This window comes from Zalophus californianus, chromosome 7 (genome assembly GCF_009762305.2).
Source record: "Zalophus californianus isolate mZalCal1 chromosome 7, mZalCal1.pri.v2, whole genome shotgun sequence".
NCBI classification, from domain to species: domain Eukaryota; kingdom Metazoa; phylum Chordata; class Mammalia; order Carnivora; family Otariidae; genus Zalophus; species Zalophus californianus.
The window spans coordinates 35460731-35477163 of record NC_045601.1 but is presented as its reverse complement, the minus strand read 5'-3'; the positions used below and the strand labels follow the sequence as shown (position 1 = coordinate 35477163).

Here is a 16433-nt window from a genome sequence, read left to right as displayed (position 1 = left end):
TACTAAAATTACAAGCTTTTCTTTTTTTTTTAAGTTTATTTATTTATTTATTTTAGTAATCTCTACACCCGACGTGGGGCTCAAGCTCACAACCCCGAGATCAAGAGTCGCACACTCTTCTGACTTGGCCACCCAGGTGCCCTGAAAACTATTTTTATTTTTATTTTTTTAAGTAATCTCTATGCCCAACATGGGGCTCAAACTCACGACCCCAAGATCAAGCGTCACATACTCTACAGACTGAGCCAGCCAGGCGCCTCTATGGTTTTCTGAAATTCGCGGCAACTGGGGAAATTCGTGGTATAATTATGAATACATGATGGGGGTGGATAAAGTGCCTCTTTCTACTGGTATCCTGACTCCAAACTGTGAGCAAACTGTTGAGAGACTTGGAAGGATCTTAAATGGATATGTAAGTGAACAGCATGGTAACTGTGGGAAATCCAGAGTACTATCCTATAGATTCCTGTACCTAAGCTAAAGGAGTGAACAACAGCCCTCAAAAGAATTCCCAGTCCTCACCTGGGATCTGTATTTCTGGTAAGAATGAGCCAGAGATCTACTTTGCAGAATCTAAGCAAGAAGTCAAAGCACCTGGATTCTTCTGGATATAGCTGCTCTAACACTCCCTGGTTAAGGTTTCTCCAATTTCCTCATGTCAAAAGACAAGCAGCCAGTCTGAAACACACTGGTTAGAATTTACACTTCCTATGTGTGAGTGTGTGTAGATAGATAGATAGATAGATAGATAGATAGATAGATAGATAGATAGATAGAAAGATAGATAGATAGATAGACAGATAGATTAGATAGATAATTTTTAAGTAGGCTCTACACCCAAGATGGGACTTGAACTCAGGACCCCTGAGATCAAGAGTTGCATGCTCTACCAACTGAACCAGCCAGGCACCCCAGTTCCTATACATATTATATTTAAGTATACGGTCTGTTATATAGTGTTTCCATTCCATTTATAGGTCTGCCATCCTCAATCTTTTTCCAATTCAGTATCCTTTAGGTATTTGTTGTGACTTATATAAGAACAAGTCTGCTTTCCAAATAATGGCTGGGTCATGATTCTGGAGCACAAAACAGGCAGTCCAGTATGCATCCCCTTTTTTGAATGGTTCCATATTTAAGTTTACATATGCTACAAGAGTTTGTTTTATTGCTTTTTTATTAAGACTATGAATTTGGTCAAATGCATCAAAATGACATCTTTAAGAAACTTCTTAAATGGAGAGGAGCTTATGAAAACACCTTCTGCCACCATAATCACAAAGACCTATGTTAGCAGGAACATCCAGTCAGGATACAAAAATCACATTATTATGGTAAAATGAATATTATAAAAGTATTTATGTCAGTGAGATTCAAACCTGCAGTGCAAAGAGCTTCTCTGATAAGAAAGTTGACAGGAATTTTTAATTATATCTGGAGAGCAAACATTTTCATCAGTGTAACTCAAGAAAAAGGGAGTTTTATCTCAATTAAAGCTAGAAGAGGTACAGTAAGAAAGTGAGAATATAAGAAATCTAAAGCTTGAGTGTAACATAAAATCCTTGTTGAAGTTTAGAGAGGCTTTCCTCTGCAATGACTGGCCACAGAGCAACTCTGTAACTGAGCTAACAATTGTCAAAAGTTTAGCCAGACCCTCCAGCCAGATGCCAGGATTCTAAAATGGCTTTTCCCTGTTGACAGTGGCTTGAAAAAGTCTTCGGGCTTAAATGGATTTGAAACCACCTGAGCTATGGAAGATTAAATATCAACAGCAACCTTCAAAAGAAAAACAAAAACGTTATCTAGAATTCACAGGGAAATAGACGTGCCAGTAATTCATTTACTCAGCAAGCGTTAAATGCAAATGGCACAGAACAGATGCCTTTCTCTCATTCTATAACCTTTGGAGAAAACATTCTTTAGGAGCTAAGGAGGCATCCCTTTATCTTCTAATGCTTATTTATCTCATTTCTAAATCTGAGTGCTGTTCCTAGATTGGACAATAGTATCACTGGGCTGGACACTTCTTGAAGTGGCAGAGATTTCACTCAACTTTCTGCTAAATGCCCATTTTCATCTTATTCCCAAATTAGGGTTTCTGTATTTTTATCTGAGATTAAATCTGTCCAGACAGTAAACATGCTTGTTTCAGGAATGCCCCAAATTTCCCACCTTCTCCAACCTGGATAAGAAATGTTAAATGCATCTTCCAAAGATTTCTGAAATATTTATACCTAAAAGTTAATGCTTCTGGTACTCTCACTCTACATATGTAGATTTGGGGTTTTATTTGTGTTTTTTTGTTTTTGTTTTTGGTTGGTTTTTGTTTGTTTGTTATTTATTTATTTAAATTTTTTTTTTTTTGGTCATTCATCCTAAGATTCTGGTTCTTTAAGAATCAGTATAAATTTGCCCCTTGTTTTCATAAATATTGAGTGATATTCTTTATAATGTTTACTGTGGTCTTTGTTAATCAGGATATTGAGTTATTTCAGGCATCCTTTTATCTACTGTCTGCTGGTTTTATTTTAAAGTAAAAGATATTGCAGTTATTTTTAAAGATAACAGCCTGGGATAGGATATTGTGCAAACATGGGTTAATTTGGTCCACGCATTAGGATGATGATAACAAAAGCTAAAGTGAATGAATTTTATTAATGTATCAGGCACTCTTCGAAGCACTTTAACTCAATATTCTTCAAGAAAATATCAGGACAGGTAGGTGACTGGTATTATCCCATTTCACAGATGTGGTGTTGAAACTAAAGGAACATGGTTAGGTCCCATAGCAAGAAAATGTTGGAACCAGAATTCACATTCAAGCACAATCAGGTTCCAAAGTCTGTGATTGTAAACATTACGCTATATATTTTATCCATGGAGATCAGCATTCCAGTGTCCCTTCCTAAATATAAAACGGGCACAAAATGTTAGTGACTCAACTAAATTAAAATAAGTTTCTAAATTCAGGGGCTCCTGGCTGGTGCAGTTGGTGGAGCATGCGACTCTTGATCTCAGGGTTGTGGGTTCAAGCCCCATGTTAAGTGTAAAGATTACTTAAATAAAATCTTAAAAATAAATTTTCTAAACTTTAATTTTTGAAGCTTGGGTCTATGAAATTTGGGGATTATTTTTCCTTAGAAAAATGTACACATCCAAAATTACTTCTCTCCTTCATTCACACACTGCAGGTCATTTGGGCCTCCTCTGATAACAGAGGTTCAAAATCCCCATTTCCTGGTAGAGCAACCGGTATATTTAAATGACAATACTGTTGCCCCCTCCAAAATGAATGACTAAAGCACTAGGAATTGAATCTGCCTCTTCCAGGATGCAGGTATAAGGACAGTCTGGGGATTATCTCAGCCTACTGGATTCTGGACTGCCAGGCCCTTCTGCCAGCCTCTGGCCTCCCTCCCTAGGGGCTGCCCACTACGTGGGACAATGAGCTTCCCTGAAGCAGCAGCAGAGAGAAGGCTGATCAGAGACTAGAAAGGCAGTCGATAAACAGCTGTAGGTCACAGCAAATATGAATCCGCAGCCAAACAACCAGGGCCTCTGCATCCAAACGCTGTGAATGCCCATTTACATATAAGTTGGATGAGGCAGCCCTCCAACCTTCCTGCTCAAGTTCCCAGAGGGAGAATAAGTGACTGTGAGCCTCTAGAAAAACAAATGTGCTCTCTCCTCTGCCCAACTTGTTTACACTTGCTTACACTTCCGATTACTCAACTTTTGGGAAATTCCACTTGATGGAATTTTATTATCATTGCAGCAAATTTTTGCATAATGCTTTTTGGTAGGCTTCTAGCTTTTTGTGTGTAGACTCAGGATCTGGAAAGATTGCTGACACACTGGATTCTCCCAGGCAACTTCTAAAGTAGACCAGCATATTGTGAGAGACAGCCTGCACTTTGAGATTTGCCAAGCCACAGGCAGGGGTATGGTCAGTTACTGAATAGCCCCAGGCTTCACCCATGATCTCTAGATGTGAAGCTATGTAAAGATTACCACTCCTTAATAGTCATAAAAGTCACATACACTGCCAAAGTTCAAGGACAATACCTGGCTTGCTTGCAAGCATACCTAAGACCTGACAGAGCACTGACGCTTAGCAAATGTTCAAAGATAGGCAGAGTGGAAGAATTAAATAAAGACATACAAACCTTAACTGAATCACGCTCTCGCCAGCTAGGCACACCAGTTCAGATATCAGGAGCATTTTCTATTTCATGAAAATACTCAAAGGAAAAACTATACTGTACATTAAACTTGCTATATATGATTACAGCCCTTAAAACATTTGGCTAAAATTTTTTCAATAAAAATATTTCATAATCATGTAATCTTTACTAACCTATTTGGAGAAAATACAAATACTATTTGGTAGCATTACAGAGTAAAGTTGACTTATAGAGAGAGAAAATAAGTATATAGGTGAAAATGAATCTGGGGGGGTACATTTTATGATACATAATAACAAATTTACTCACTGTTCACAAGAACCATACCGACCTCTTTATCATACCACCTTCCCCAAAGCTTACACATGCAAACAGATATGCAACATATAACTGCAAATATACAAAGCATCTACTGGTTTCATTTCCATTGTTCAGCAAATTATTTTTGCCTTCAGCAACAATTTATCAAAATTTATACTGCCCCCAAAATAAATTACATTTTTATGGTAGTTTAAAAGTTAAAAAAGACTTTAACATATATTTCAATTTTACCTTTCGAAATTGTCCTACTAAGTAACTGGAGAAGATATTATAATCACTTTTCATTGTAATATTCCCATTTTAATGATAAGGAAATTAAGGATTCATTAAAAAAGAATTACCTCCAAATCTCAGTGCCAGAGAGTAACAAAACTAAGACTAGCACACAGTCACATAGCAAGCCCGATGCTCCATGCAGTGAATGGACTCTTCTATAGATCTCTAAAGGAACCTTTTGCTCTCTCTGAAGCAGGTTGCTGCCAACCCCTTGACCTCATATATTACCTAAGTATTTAAATGTCAGTTTAGATAAAGGGGCAATAATGGGCCAACCCTAGATAGCACTCTGCCTCAAGCGGCCAGGCTGTTAGGCAAACTATTACAAAACTCATCATTCAGGAATCACACACCTGATAAGAATATAAATAAGAGGTTAAAAAAAAAAAAGTCACAGAGAAAGCAGGCAATACACAGGGAAGAAAATAATAATTCAGGAATTTATTTAAGATAACACTCAAAGGTGCGTGAACAGACACCTCCAGTGACAGAAAGAAGCATGCTGCAGTCAATAAATCTTCCACAACCACTGTCTTCACCCCTATGTTGCCAGGCCAGCTGCTCTGTCACAGAGGTGCATGGGCATGACACTCTGGTCTAAACTGGCACAACTACGTTTGAGGCCCTGGTCTTCAGTCACATCCAGCTTTAGGCCACCAGCACAGATGTGTATCTTAACACAGGCTGGATAAACCTCTCCTTGTAAGTGGGGAAGGCTAGGCAAACAGCTGCTACTTCCCTACATCTCATTCATTATCGAGTACCCCAGTTATCCTATAGCAACTCTTGAATATCCCATGTAGTACAGATATGCATTATAAAGTTAGGCAGCAGAGGGGAGAAGATCAAAACTATAAACAAGTACACCTTCACCTCCTGAGTTTTTCAAAATTAGTTTTCAAAGTGAAGAGTGACGAGGTTCTATTTCTCTGTGTCAATTAGCATCATTTATCACAGCTTAGCTTACCTGCTGGCTTCTATTAAAAATAAACAAATGCATGCATGCAAATACCTATTCATGTACATATGTAGGGTATGTAGGATAACTGAAAACCAAGCAGTTATCTAAGATGGTGTCTTTTATTCACAGACATATTAATTATTATCACCTCCTATTTGGACTGTAATTTTAATTAAAGCCAATCATTAAGTTAGGTTTGCTTCTGGAAACATTGTTTTAGAACTTCAAAATACAAACCAAAATAATTAAAGAAAACTAAATAATTAACTACCTGTATAAATTACCATTAAGCAAAACAATGTATATGTTGGTGACAACAGTGACCTAAAAAATAAAAATCTTGAATTTGAGGGGCTCCTGGGTGGCTCAGTCGGTTAAGTGTCCGATTTTTTATTTCAGTTCAGGTCATGCTCTCAGGGTTGTGAGATCCAGCCCCACGTCAGGCTCTGCACTCAGCGTGGAGTCTCTTTGAGATTCACTCTCCCTCTCTCCCTGCCCCTCCCCACCACACACACTCTCTCTCTCTCTCTCTCTCTCAAATAAATAAATAAATCCTTAAAAAAAATCTTGAATTTGAGCTAAGTTCTTCCAAGCTGTATGACTTTGGACAAGTTATATCAAATGAAGGAGAATTAATGTCTAAAGTTCCTTTCAGCACTTAAAATTCTGTGAATTTTTAATGTTGGATTTATTTAATACTGAGGTAAAGAGAATAAAATAATGAAAATAATAAAATTCATGCTTTAAAGCATGGCTTAGAAGATAAACCAAAAAAGAAGCACTTCAAAAATTATGAACTGATCTTCAAGGCACACAAAACTGCCAGGTGCAAAGTACCTCTTTCCCCTCTTCCTCCACCGTCCTCTTCCCCTTAGAGACTAAGGTTGAGGTCACCATGTCTTAATGTTACTACTTAGTGGTCCAGAGCTGGGAACCATCTGATGCAACTGTCTTTTCCTCACCATATACTTTCTTCCTCGTCAAAGGATGCACCCCGCTTTCTTTGCTTTTACTTCTCACGACGTATTTAATTCTATCTTAAGCAACCACACTGTAGTTCCATTGTCTTTCCAGAACTCATCCCCAGATCTGTTGATAACTGATGGTTTGATCTGCGGTGCCCCCATGAGTCCATGTGACCTGAGTGAGGATCTAGGGCTGAATTCAGAATTCTAGTCAACTAAGCCAATCAGTGCACTTACTTCCCCTCAGCTGGAGTCTCTAATTCACTGAATCTAATCAGAGTGAACCTTAGGGCCTTTGCCAGTGCAACTGCCACATAAAGTACACATTTTCATACCAGACTTGAACCAAGAATCTTGTGGTATGGGAGCTGCCAAAGCTACCATGCCCTACATGGAGCCTAAGAATGAAGCTCCTGGAGTGCCCCACAGGGAAGCTGAGCAGGCAGAAAGAGGTCATATCCCAATGGAATTATGTGACCTCTAAGTCAAGTTGCACCTGAATCATCGGTTAGGAGAGAAAATAAATTCCTCTTTTGTTGTAACCAACCAGTCTGAGTTGCATTTTCTGCCAACATGCAACCAAAAAAAAAAAAAAAAAAAAAAAGCCTAACTGCTACATATATGTATATATTCAATAATAAATTTTAGCTTGACTAGTTTCTCACACTGTCACCTGAGGCAACTTATTAACCTCTCGAATCCTCAGTTTGCAAAGCAGAGAGGATTCCAATCTTCAAGGATTATTGCGAGGATTTAAATTCACGTGAAACATGGACCATAAGGCCTGGCAGGTCGTAGGCACTCAGTACATGGCAGCTCCTATTGTTGTTTTTGCAACTGCTCTTCTCCAACGTGTGAGAGAATAAATGAACCTAATTACTGCTGACAAGAATAAAAGTAGAAGTAGTACAAAGAGAAAGCTCTAAAATTCGTAGTAAAATTAGAAAATGTAACAAGTCAGATTCTTCAGACTCTAAAGCTCTTTAAGATGTTTGGAAGTACCTTTCTGGGTTTCTCTCCATCGCTAAGCTCCACTCAAGCACTGATCTATCTACAGTTAAACCTCTTCCTTTAAACACCAGTGTCTAGAATAAGTAAACATGGAGATCATTGATTTATAGTTTATTTACAAATCCAGCAACTATATATTTTGTATTTCAAACAACACAGGTTAAGAGACTTTCACTTCCAGTCAAACGTGCAGAGAATTCTGTTGTGTATTTCCCCAAACTCCCGCTCCCAGTATCGTAATACAACCAACTATTATGGGTTAACGTTAATTTATATTTCTTGTTTTCCATTAGTCTCTGCCATAACCATGTCATTATGCCGGTATATTCTGAATCGCTAGTGAATGGCAAAAACAAATATAGCAGTCGTGATTTAATCAGAGACTTCACTGTTAAAACAGCCAGCCAAAGTAGACACGTTTAGAATAGTAAATGGATAACAAAACACACTTACAGGCTCATTAATAAGAAGGCAATTAGGTCTTCTGGGAAAATTCATTTTCTAAAAGAATGCTAAAGCAAGCTATAAAATGCGAGTAAAATTGTGTTTTGACATGAATACTGTACACTGTCTATTACATCATAATTTTTCTCTTGAGAAAAATGACAAGAATCTGCTCTTAAATATGAGCACAAAAGATAGTAAAAAGAACACCAGTGATATTTAATGCATTCTACCTAACTCCCATTCATTAAATTTGACTGTCCCATAAATGAGCTCCTTATTACAAAGATCCTTATATTACACTTAGAAGAAAAAGAGAAATATAAAACAAGAAACTGCTTCTACTATTACTATCAGTGGGAATATCATTTCCTGTATCAACATATCAATATGCTAAATAAAAATTATTGGCCTATATCATGTTTGGTTCCTTGATAATATCTTTACCTTTAAATATTCACACACAACACATTCATAGCCAAAACCATTTAGGCTTGGGGCGCCTGGGTGGCTCAGTCGTTAAGCGTTTGCCTTCAGCTCAGGTCATGATCCCAGGATGCTGGGATCGAGCCCCGCATCGGGCTCCCTGCTCCCTGCTCGGCGGGAAGCCTGCTTCTCCCTCTCCCACTCCCCCTGCTTGTGTTCCCTCTCTCGCTGTGTCGCTCTCTGTCAAATAAATAAAATCTTTAAAAAAAAAAAACCATTTAGCTTTATTTTTATTCTCTTAGGAAAATACTTCTTTCAAAATCTCTGAGTATTCTTTCTAAAAAGTGAATAGTACTGTTGTTTTGATGTGTCTGGGGCATTAAATTATAATTAAGTAAATACTGATCAGAAATATAATTCCAGGGAAATTTGTTTCATATTGTAATTAATCCCTTCACAATACTCTTAAAATTCTACAGCAAAGTGCATGTGACAAATCTTTTCAAGCTGAGCTTTCTTTGTCCTAAAGCAGTGTTTCTCAAAATTACATGTTCAAGCAAATCACCTGGGGATTTTATTAAAATGCAGATTCTGAGTCAGTAGTTCTGAGAAGAGCTCTGATAAGTGACCACAAGGTCATCACAAGTTCCCAAGACTGATGTTGCTCATCCATGGACCACATTCAAGCAGCAAAATTCTAGGGCACCTCGGAGTTGATGAATCCAATGACCATGAGGCAGTCAGCCATCAATCCCTAGGTGGGGCTTCCTCTCTACTCTTGAATTTGTTGAATGACCTAAGGCGAATCATATGAAGGAGCTGTGGCCATATGAAGCAGATGCTAGGTCACCCCATCACCCAACGAGGATTAGGGGAATTTCTGTAGCTCATCAGCTGCTGCTCTGGATAGGGTTTGGAGAATCAGCCTGCAAGCAGCTGGTTAAGGAGCAGGCTGCATTGGGAAGGGTTTATAAAAATAGACACCAATTCGGAGGAAGATTTATTACTTTCTCATTAAAAGTATAGTACAACATATTATATACTATATAGTTCGTTTATCAATTTTAGTTTTTTCATCTATGAAATAGGCAAAGTAATTATCTATTTGCAATACTCTTTCCAAAATAGAAGTACAGGAGTGTGACTCCATCTGTAGATGTCCTTAGCTTCCTTCTCACCCAAACCTTTGGACAATGAAGTTCTATCACTGTTAAGACGTGTGTGTGTGTGTGTGTGTGTGTGTGTGTGTTTATGTACAAAATACATATATCTTTCAGCTTTCCCAACAAAATAAATGCAAATAAGAACTCACCTAGACATTCTTTTATTTGGCTTTATTTCTATCTGCATTCCTCTTAAGAAGATAATTCCTAGAATGACTAACCTGTAGAAAAATTCAGCCAGCACTACCTTGCTCATCCTTTTTATTAACAGAGCTCTACGATCATATAAAGTGGAAACGGATTATTTCACTCAGGACTACTTAATTTGCTCCTAAAACAATTATAAGTGAAAAATAAGCCATTCATAATTTTTATGGATTATCAACACACAGCCGAGAATGCCAAAAACTCTAAGCAGAGTGAAGTGGTAAAATGGCAATGTTCCACAACAGGATCGATACGGTCTTACATCCCGAGCCCAGTGTTTTCCCAGAACCCCAACACCCTGCAAAACCTCACAAAACTATGTTGAATTATGTACGTTCAGTTTTTATTACTAAAGTTTTAACTACAAAAGAATGCCCATAAGACTACTTCAGGAAAATAAACATCCCTCTCTCAACAGAATCTTCATGGAACTAAGAAAAACTCATATGTGGAATAAAGTTTCTCTAAGAGCAATGCTCATAAAAACACATCTCTCCTAAGATAGAGCTTAAAGTTTATAAACTATCTACCTCCAGAGTTCTCACCAATATCAAAAATTCAAACACTTTTTTTTCCATTTTTTCCATTTTCCAAAGCATAGTTGTATATAACTTATCTCACTCATCTCAAAATAACAGGCAATATGGTCCTCAAATGTGTTCTATCCCCACTTACAAAAAGGAACTTAAAAGTCTCTCTTCCATTCAGAGATACCTAAGCAGAAACACTCTGTGACATTAAAATATCATTTCATGGATTTACAACTTTATTTCTGGCTTCAACTAAAATTAAAATTAACGTGATGGACAGACTTACTTACTCTGTTATCAAATACCAGTTTAAGACATCATGAACTGGGAAGATATCATTGTTCAGTAACCATGATAAACAGCATGAGTTTTGGTGAAAAAACAAGTCATGTTCAAAAGCAATTATAACCTTTTTAGACAAAGAGAAACACCACTTGATAACGGAACACAAAACAAATACACATGATCAAAGGATAAAGTCTGAGAGGAATACACAGAGGGAAATTTTTACATCTACAGAATAAGAAATGAATGTGTTTGGACAAAGGCAAAGGCTGACTCCAATAAACAAATCAAAAATAAGGTGCTTTTTTCTTCTCTTTAGAAAAGTAAATAAAAGATCAAACACGCACGCACACACACACAGAATCCTAGTGTTCTTTGTTTTGTCTTTAAGAGCAATCTGTAAACTCTCTCGATGTTTCCGGCTCTCAGTCGTGCAGCAGCCCTCTTCCTGCCCTCCATGAAGAGCAAGTAGAGGAAATGGGAACAGCACAGGGCAGATGAGGACAGCATTTTCCATGCCTCTGAGAAGTACATCCATATTTAGCATGATTTACACTGTCTTTAACACCACCTTGAACAGACCTAGATCATGGCACTTCAAAAGCACTGGTAGGCAACAACACAGTTTCTCTATATAGGACCGTATCACATAAACTAAATGTTTTTTAAAGGCCATAAAAATGTGTAGGAAACCATCACTGGTAGAAATATGAGATTTGATGGGAAAACTGGCATTCACTCTGCATAGTAGTTGAGTCATATTTCCAGTTTTTAAGAACATGTCCAGCACCAAAAGATATTTAGTGGGAACAAAAAGACTGTGAGGTTGTCTATGTGCATGCGGGCTTTGTTGTTGCTAAAGTGGGAAGGAGTGTGGGAGAGGGGCAGGGCGGCAGAGGGGTTGATTTATTTTTCAAATTTGTGTTTATGAATACAAAGAGAAGAGCTGTCAGCAGCGCACATGCCAAGCCCAAATAGCAGCCAGACCTGCCTCTTCCCGTCTGGGTAGGCCAGACACAAAACGACATCTTGCAATCTAGGAAAATCAGCAGAGTCAGATATATGGAGAATAGTGAGAGAAAAAACAGTCCTGGAAATGTCCACTTATATATCATTACCAGTGTTAAAATTTATAGTTTTAATGAATTGAGGGACTGAGCGATTCTGGTCAATCAAAACCAGAAAATCAGCGCACAAACCTTGAAACAAGCTGTTCCTGGTGTATTTTCCTAGTAGGTAGTAAGTATGAAAGAAATTAACTTCACATACAGAGACATCAAGGAGTCAGACACCAGGAAAGTGGCATTGTTTAGATGAGTTGCAAGGTCCTAAGGGATCAAGTGAGTGCACCCTTACCGTGTGACATGCCAGGAACTAGATCAAGTGAGGATCTTGAGCTGCATTTCCAGGCTCACATCATACTAGAGACACAATAGTCCCTCTCTAGGTCATTGATAAGACTGCATCTAAAACGCTGCATAATTTTTTCTCCACACTCTTGATGAAAAAGCTGAACAACCAACAGTTGAACAAACAGCTAAACAAATGACTATATATTTCTTCTATTGTTAGGAATGTTAATAATGACTCTTCCACAGGTATAGCTCAAATAACAATTTCCACGAGGTAAGCAAAAAAAAAAAAAAATTTAAGGATAATTTCTCTCACTGTACTGATAAAATTATAGTCTGGCCAAGCTAGGATGTTTATGTTTAATAATGATTAAAATGAATGACTGGCAGAGGAAACACATACACACACACACTCCTGAACAGCCTGTCTGCACTAGGCGAGTGTGGGAGCAAGCCAAGGGGACTAAAGTCAAGGCACTTAGCTACCTTATTGTATGACGCCTACACTCCAGAAAGCTACATAATGCTTTACAACTTAACAGTGCCAGTTCACATAAATTATTTCATAAAAACCAGGTGGAAAGGTTAGGACAGGTATTATTATCACCATTTTACAGATGAGAAAGCTGAGTTTCCAAGTAACTTCTCTGCGACTGGTTTTGTCAGGCATCTGAGTCCCAAGACAGAAAACTGTCTTACATTATAATATCAAAAGATAACAGCTACACAACTCCATGAATGTCAGTGTATCTTTGTGCTTCTATTCCTCAGTTTCCCCAGGTATGACACTAGTATCATTTTAAGTGAAAGATTAAGCTAAAATAACATAAGTTGATATTTACAGGCTGTTCTGTTTTAAAGAGGCTCACCATGCAGCATTTTTATATTTTCATTCCAAAAGCTAAGGAAAAAGTCCCAGTGATAAAAATATTATTAAATTTGTGGTTTAAAGAAAGAACACTGGATGAGTATATGACATATCCAACAATCCTTAGTCTTTCAAAATTTGCTTTTGAAATGTACTACATTAGAAACCACATGATAATATCTAAAAGTGGTAAATTGGCCTTAATGGATGTGATTTAAAAGACCTATTTAACAGGATATTTAAAAATTCTGAATATATATTTGTTTTAGACTTTTAAAGCATTTTATTCAAGTTTCTCAAAAGAACTAAAAGTTCATTATTTAAAGTAGAATCCAAGAAAAAAAAAAACAGCAAGAAAGAAATACACCTTCAATCTCTGAATTTATGTATTTACAACAAATCTGACTGCCATAAAATCTGATGACAGCAGAATACCAAGTGGCTTAGGATAACCAGAACATGAAAATGTTTACAAAACAAACTTTTAATTCACGGAGAAAGGCAGATTCACAATCTGACTTTAAACAGGGGGGGAAAAGCATTCATTTCTGGGCATATGCGTAAATCCTGAATGGCAAAATTTTTGAGATACAGTCCTACAAGAATTGCATTTATTAGGACTGCACATTCTCTTACTTAAACATAACATAAAGTCAAAGGTTTCGCTTTGTCACTAAAACAAAGCCAGGCATATTTGGTAAAATTACTTAGAACTGGATGTCTGCGAACGCAATTGTTCATTAGAGATATCTAAACTCCGGAGATCAGAAAAGCTCATCTGCACATTCTGTTGGAGGGAATTTAGTATTTACTAAAGGGTAAATAACATTTGAAACGAGAAATATAAAAGTTTCTTTACTGCTGAAAATAAACCCATCAGCTGTTGAGTCGTTAATAGTTGCAACTCTTGAATACATGTAAGTCTAATCATGCAACTGGTAGAATTCAAACTTTCAATTAACAAACTACATGCCTTTTGAAGCATAGGCTCTCAGTGCAGTGACAAACACTGTGCAGAAATCAATACCCACTCTAACTTGCCTGCACAAAATGACTTACATCAAGCACGGTTCCAATACCAACCGGCATTATATGTCAGAGATGCATTCAGTAGTAATGCTTACTACAGAAAGAATTAAATTAAGCCATCGGATCACTCATTGCATAGATCTGTTGTCCTGCATACATCACCAATATACATGGCTTTTCCTCTACACGCTGCATTTCATAATCTGCTTTAGTGTACAACACATGCTGCCACCTGAATCTGTGGTCTAACTCCTTTGATAGCGTTCTACCGTAGGGAAAAGGGGATGTAAGGGAAATAAACATTACTCCCGGTCACAACTATCTGAGTTTATTTCCAAGAAACAGGGCAGCCACAACAAGGAGAGAAACTGACAGGCGCAAAGTTAAGTTCTTTTTCCGACCCTGCGGCCTCAGCCAAGAGCGCGGCTGTCACTTTCCCGGTGTTCTCCGTCACCCCTCGGCCAACAATGCGTCTCCATCTGCACCAAGACTCAGGGCAGCAGATGCGCTTGCCAGCCAAGCTGAGCTGGGTGGACTGGCCAGAAAAGTTGTCAGGACCCGCGAGCAGCAGACAAGCGTCCAGGAGCCCGCTCCCCAGCATCCACCTGGTGAAACTTCAGAGCCCCCAGAGGAGAGAACGAAAGAAGCAACTAACAGAAAAGAACAAAACTGGAAGGGTAGAGGACGGGACTGGGAGACACAGGGTTTCACGGACTTCTCTAAGTGGCTTTACCAAGAACCCAAAGAGCCCCAACCTGCAAGAGCACACCACATCCCTCCCTTTGGACTCTGCCGGCTGTCGCTCGCAGCCCCCATCCCCGAGGCGGGCTCCACCGGGGGAGCGGGCTGCCACTGCCAGGGTCAGGCTCCCCCCGCCCGGCACCCAGACCTCGCTGCCCAGGACGGCTCGGTGTGGGTCCTTAGAATCATATTTCAAAACATCTTACAGGCTCCGCCAACAGACACACGGAACCTACTCCACGCAGTGCCCTAACACACAGAGCAAAACCAGGAGCAGCCAACACTGGGGGAGGAGAAAGGGACTGGCGGAGGGACGGGGAAGTAGTTAGACAATAGTCAAGGGAGGTTATTCCCGGGACAAAAAGCACCTGGCAAAGCGCGCCGAGGTCAGTCCCTTCCAGTCTCCACATTTCTGACAATGGCTTCCCGGCGGGGGGGAGGGGGGGAGACAAAAAAAAAATATTTTTTTTTCTTGAACACTCTAGAGGCAGACAGCAACAAGCCCGCACCACGAGCAACAGAGTAGCCGTCCCCGAGTAGTAACTACTTTTTCTTCCCTCTTCCCCAGCGTGGTGCAGCGTGCGCTGGACGCGGAGGCTACCAATTTCCCAAGAAAAGCAATGTCTCCCCACACTCCCGGGCAGCCCTGCCAGCCCTGCCAGCCCTGGCCCCGAGCGAGCCATCGAGAGGAACAATGGGTCGCGGAGATGAAAGTTACCTGAGCCAAGTGGCGCCCAGCCCGGTGCCCCGCGTCCCACCTAGCGCAAACTCTGGGGACATCTCTCCCTCTGCCCTGTGCTCCCGCCCGGGCCGCGAAAGCTGCCCCCGAATCGTTGCCCCCCGGCCCTGTCGAGGAGCCGGCTCCAGCCCTCACGAGCCCCCGGCCGGGGGGCATTCATCGGGCATCCGGACGCCCCCCCACCCACCCACACGCCCACCTTCCAGGCCACTCACCTGCGGAGAACTGGCCTTGGGCCGACCCCAGGGGAGACCAAGGGGAGAGAAGCAAGAGCGCCACAGAAACAGGCAGCGCCGCGGCCGCCGTATCCATGTCGACTTTGGGAGAAGTTTCAAGCAGCTTTGCAAAGAGCTGCCGGGAGGATCGCAGCGAAATCCACGACCGAGGTGCCAGCCGGGCCTCGCGGGATGAGGGCGGGAAGTCCACGGCCGCCCGCCGGCACTTTTTCCTTCTTCGCAGTCCCCAAACTACCTCTGGGGCGCAAGCGTCTCCCGCGTTGCCGGCCGGCCGCGGCAGCAGCTCTCCATGCTCAGCGGAGGCTGCTCCTGTTAGTCAAGAGTTACTTTGCTCGGGGAGGGACGGGGGCGGAGCCGGGGGTGACGTCGCCCCGCCGGCTCCGGGAGCTTCTGAGGAATGCAGGCTCGGGCGCGGCGCCTTCGCCTCCTGCCGGAGAGACGCGCGCCAGCCCCGGCCGCGCGCCTCTCGCCGCCTTTGTTCGCCGCCCGCCGCCCGCCGCCGCTCGGGGGGGCGGGCGGGAAAGCGGACCCGCGCCGTTGGCTGCCCTGTTGCAGAAATCGGAGTTTGAGATGCGAGTGTTTGGTAAGCAGTGTGCCCGGACCACAGAGGAGGAGCGCCGAGAAAACCCCAACGCCCGAGCAGAGGCGTCCTGGGCTTCTCTGTCCCCGCGGTGGAGGTCCCACCGGAGCGGATG

The 16433-nt window shown here is 40.8% G+C and overlaps 1 protein-coding gene across 7 annotated transcripts in view; it reads right to left on the bottom strand.

The window, feature by feature from the left end:
• Nucleotides 1-16043, bottom strand: part of PTPRK (protein tyrosine phosphatase receptor type K) — a 553961-nt gene extending 537918 nt beyond the window's left edge. For 3 of the 7 annotated variants that reach the window (XM_027601761.2, XM_027601762.2, XM_027601764.2), the window contains exon 1: nt 15718-16034. In XM_027601761.2, coding sequence (XP_027457562.1) covers nt 15718-15814 — 97 coding nt within the window. In that variant the 5' untranslated portion in view covers nt 15815-16034. Of the gene's footprint in view, nt 1-15717 lie in introns of all 7 variants that reach the window. The other 4 variants (XM_027601758.2, XM_027601759.2, XM_027601765.2 and 1 more) reach the window with 3 other exon arrangements.
• Between the last annotated feature and the right edge of the window lie 390 nt (nt 16044-16433).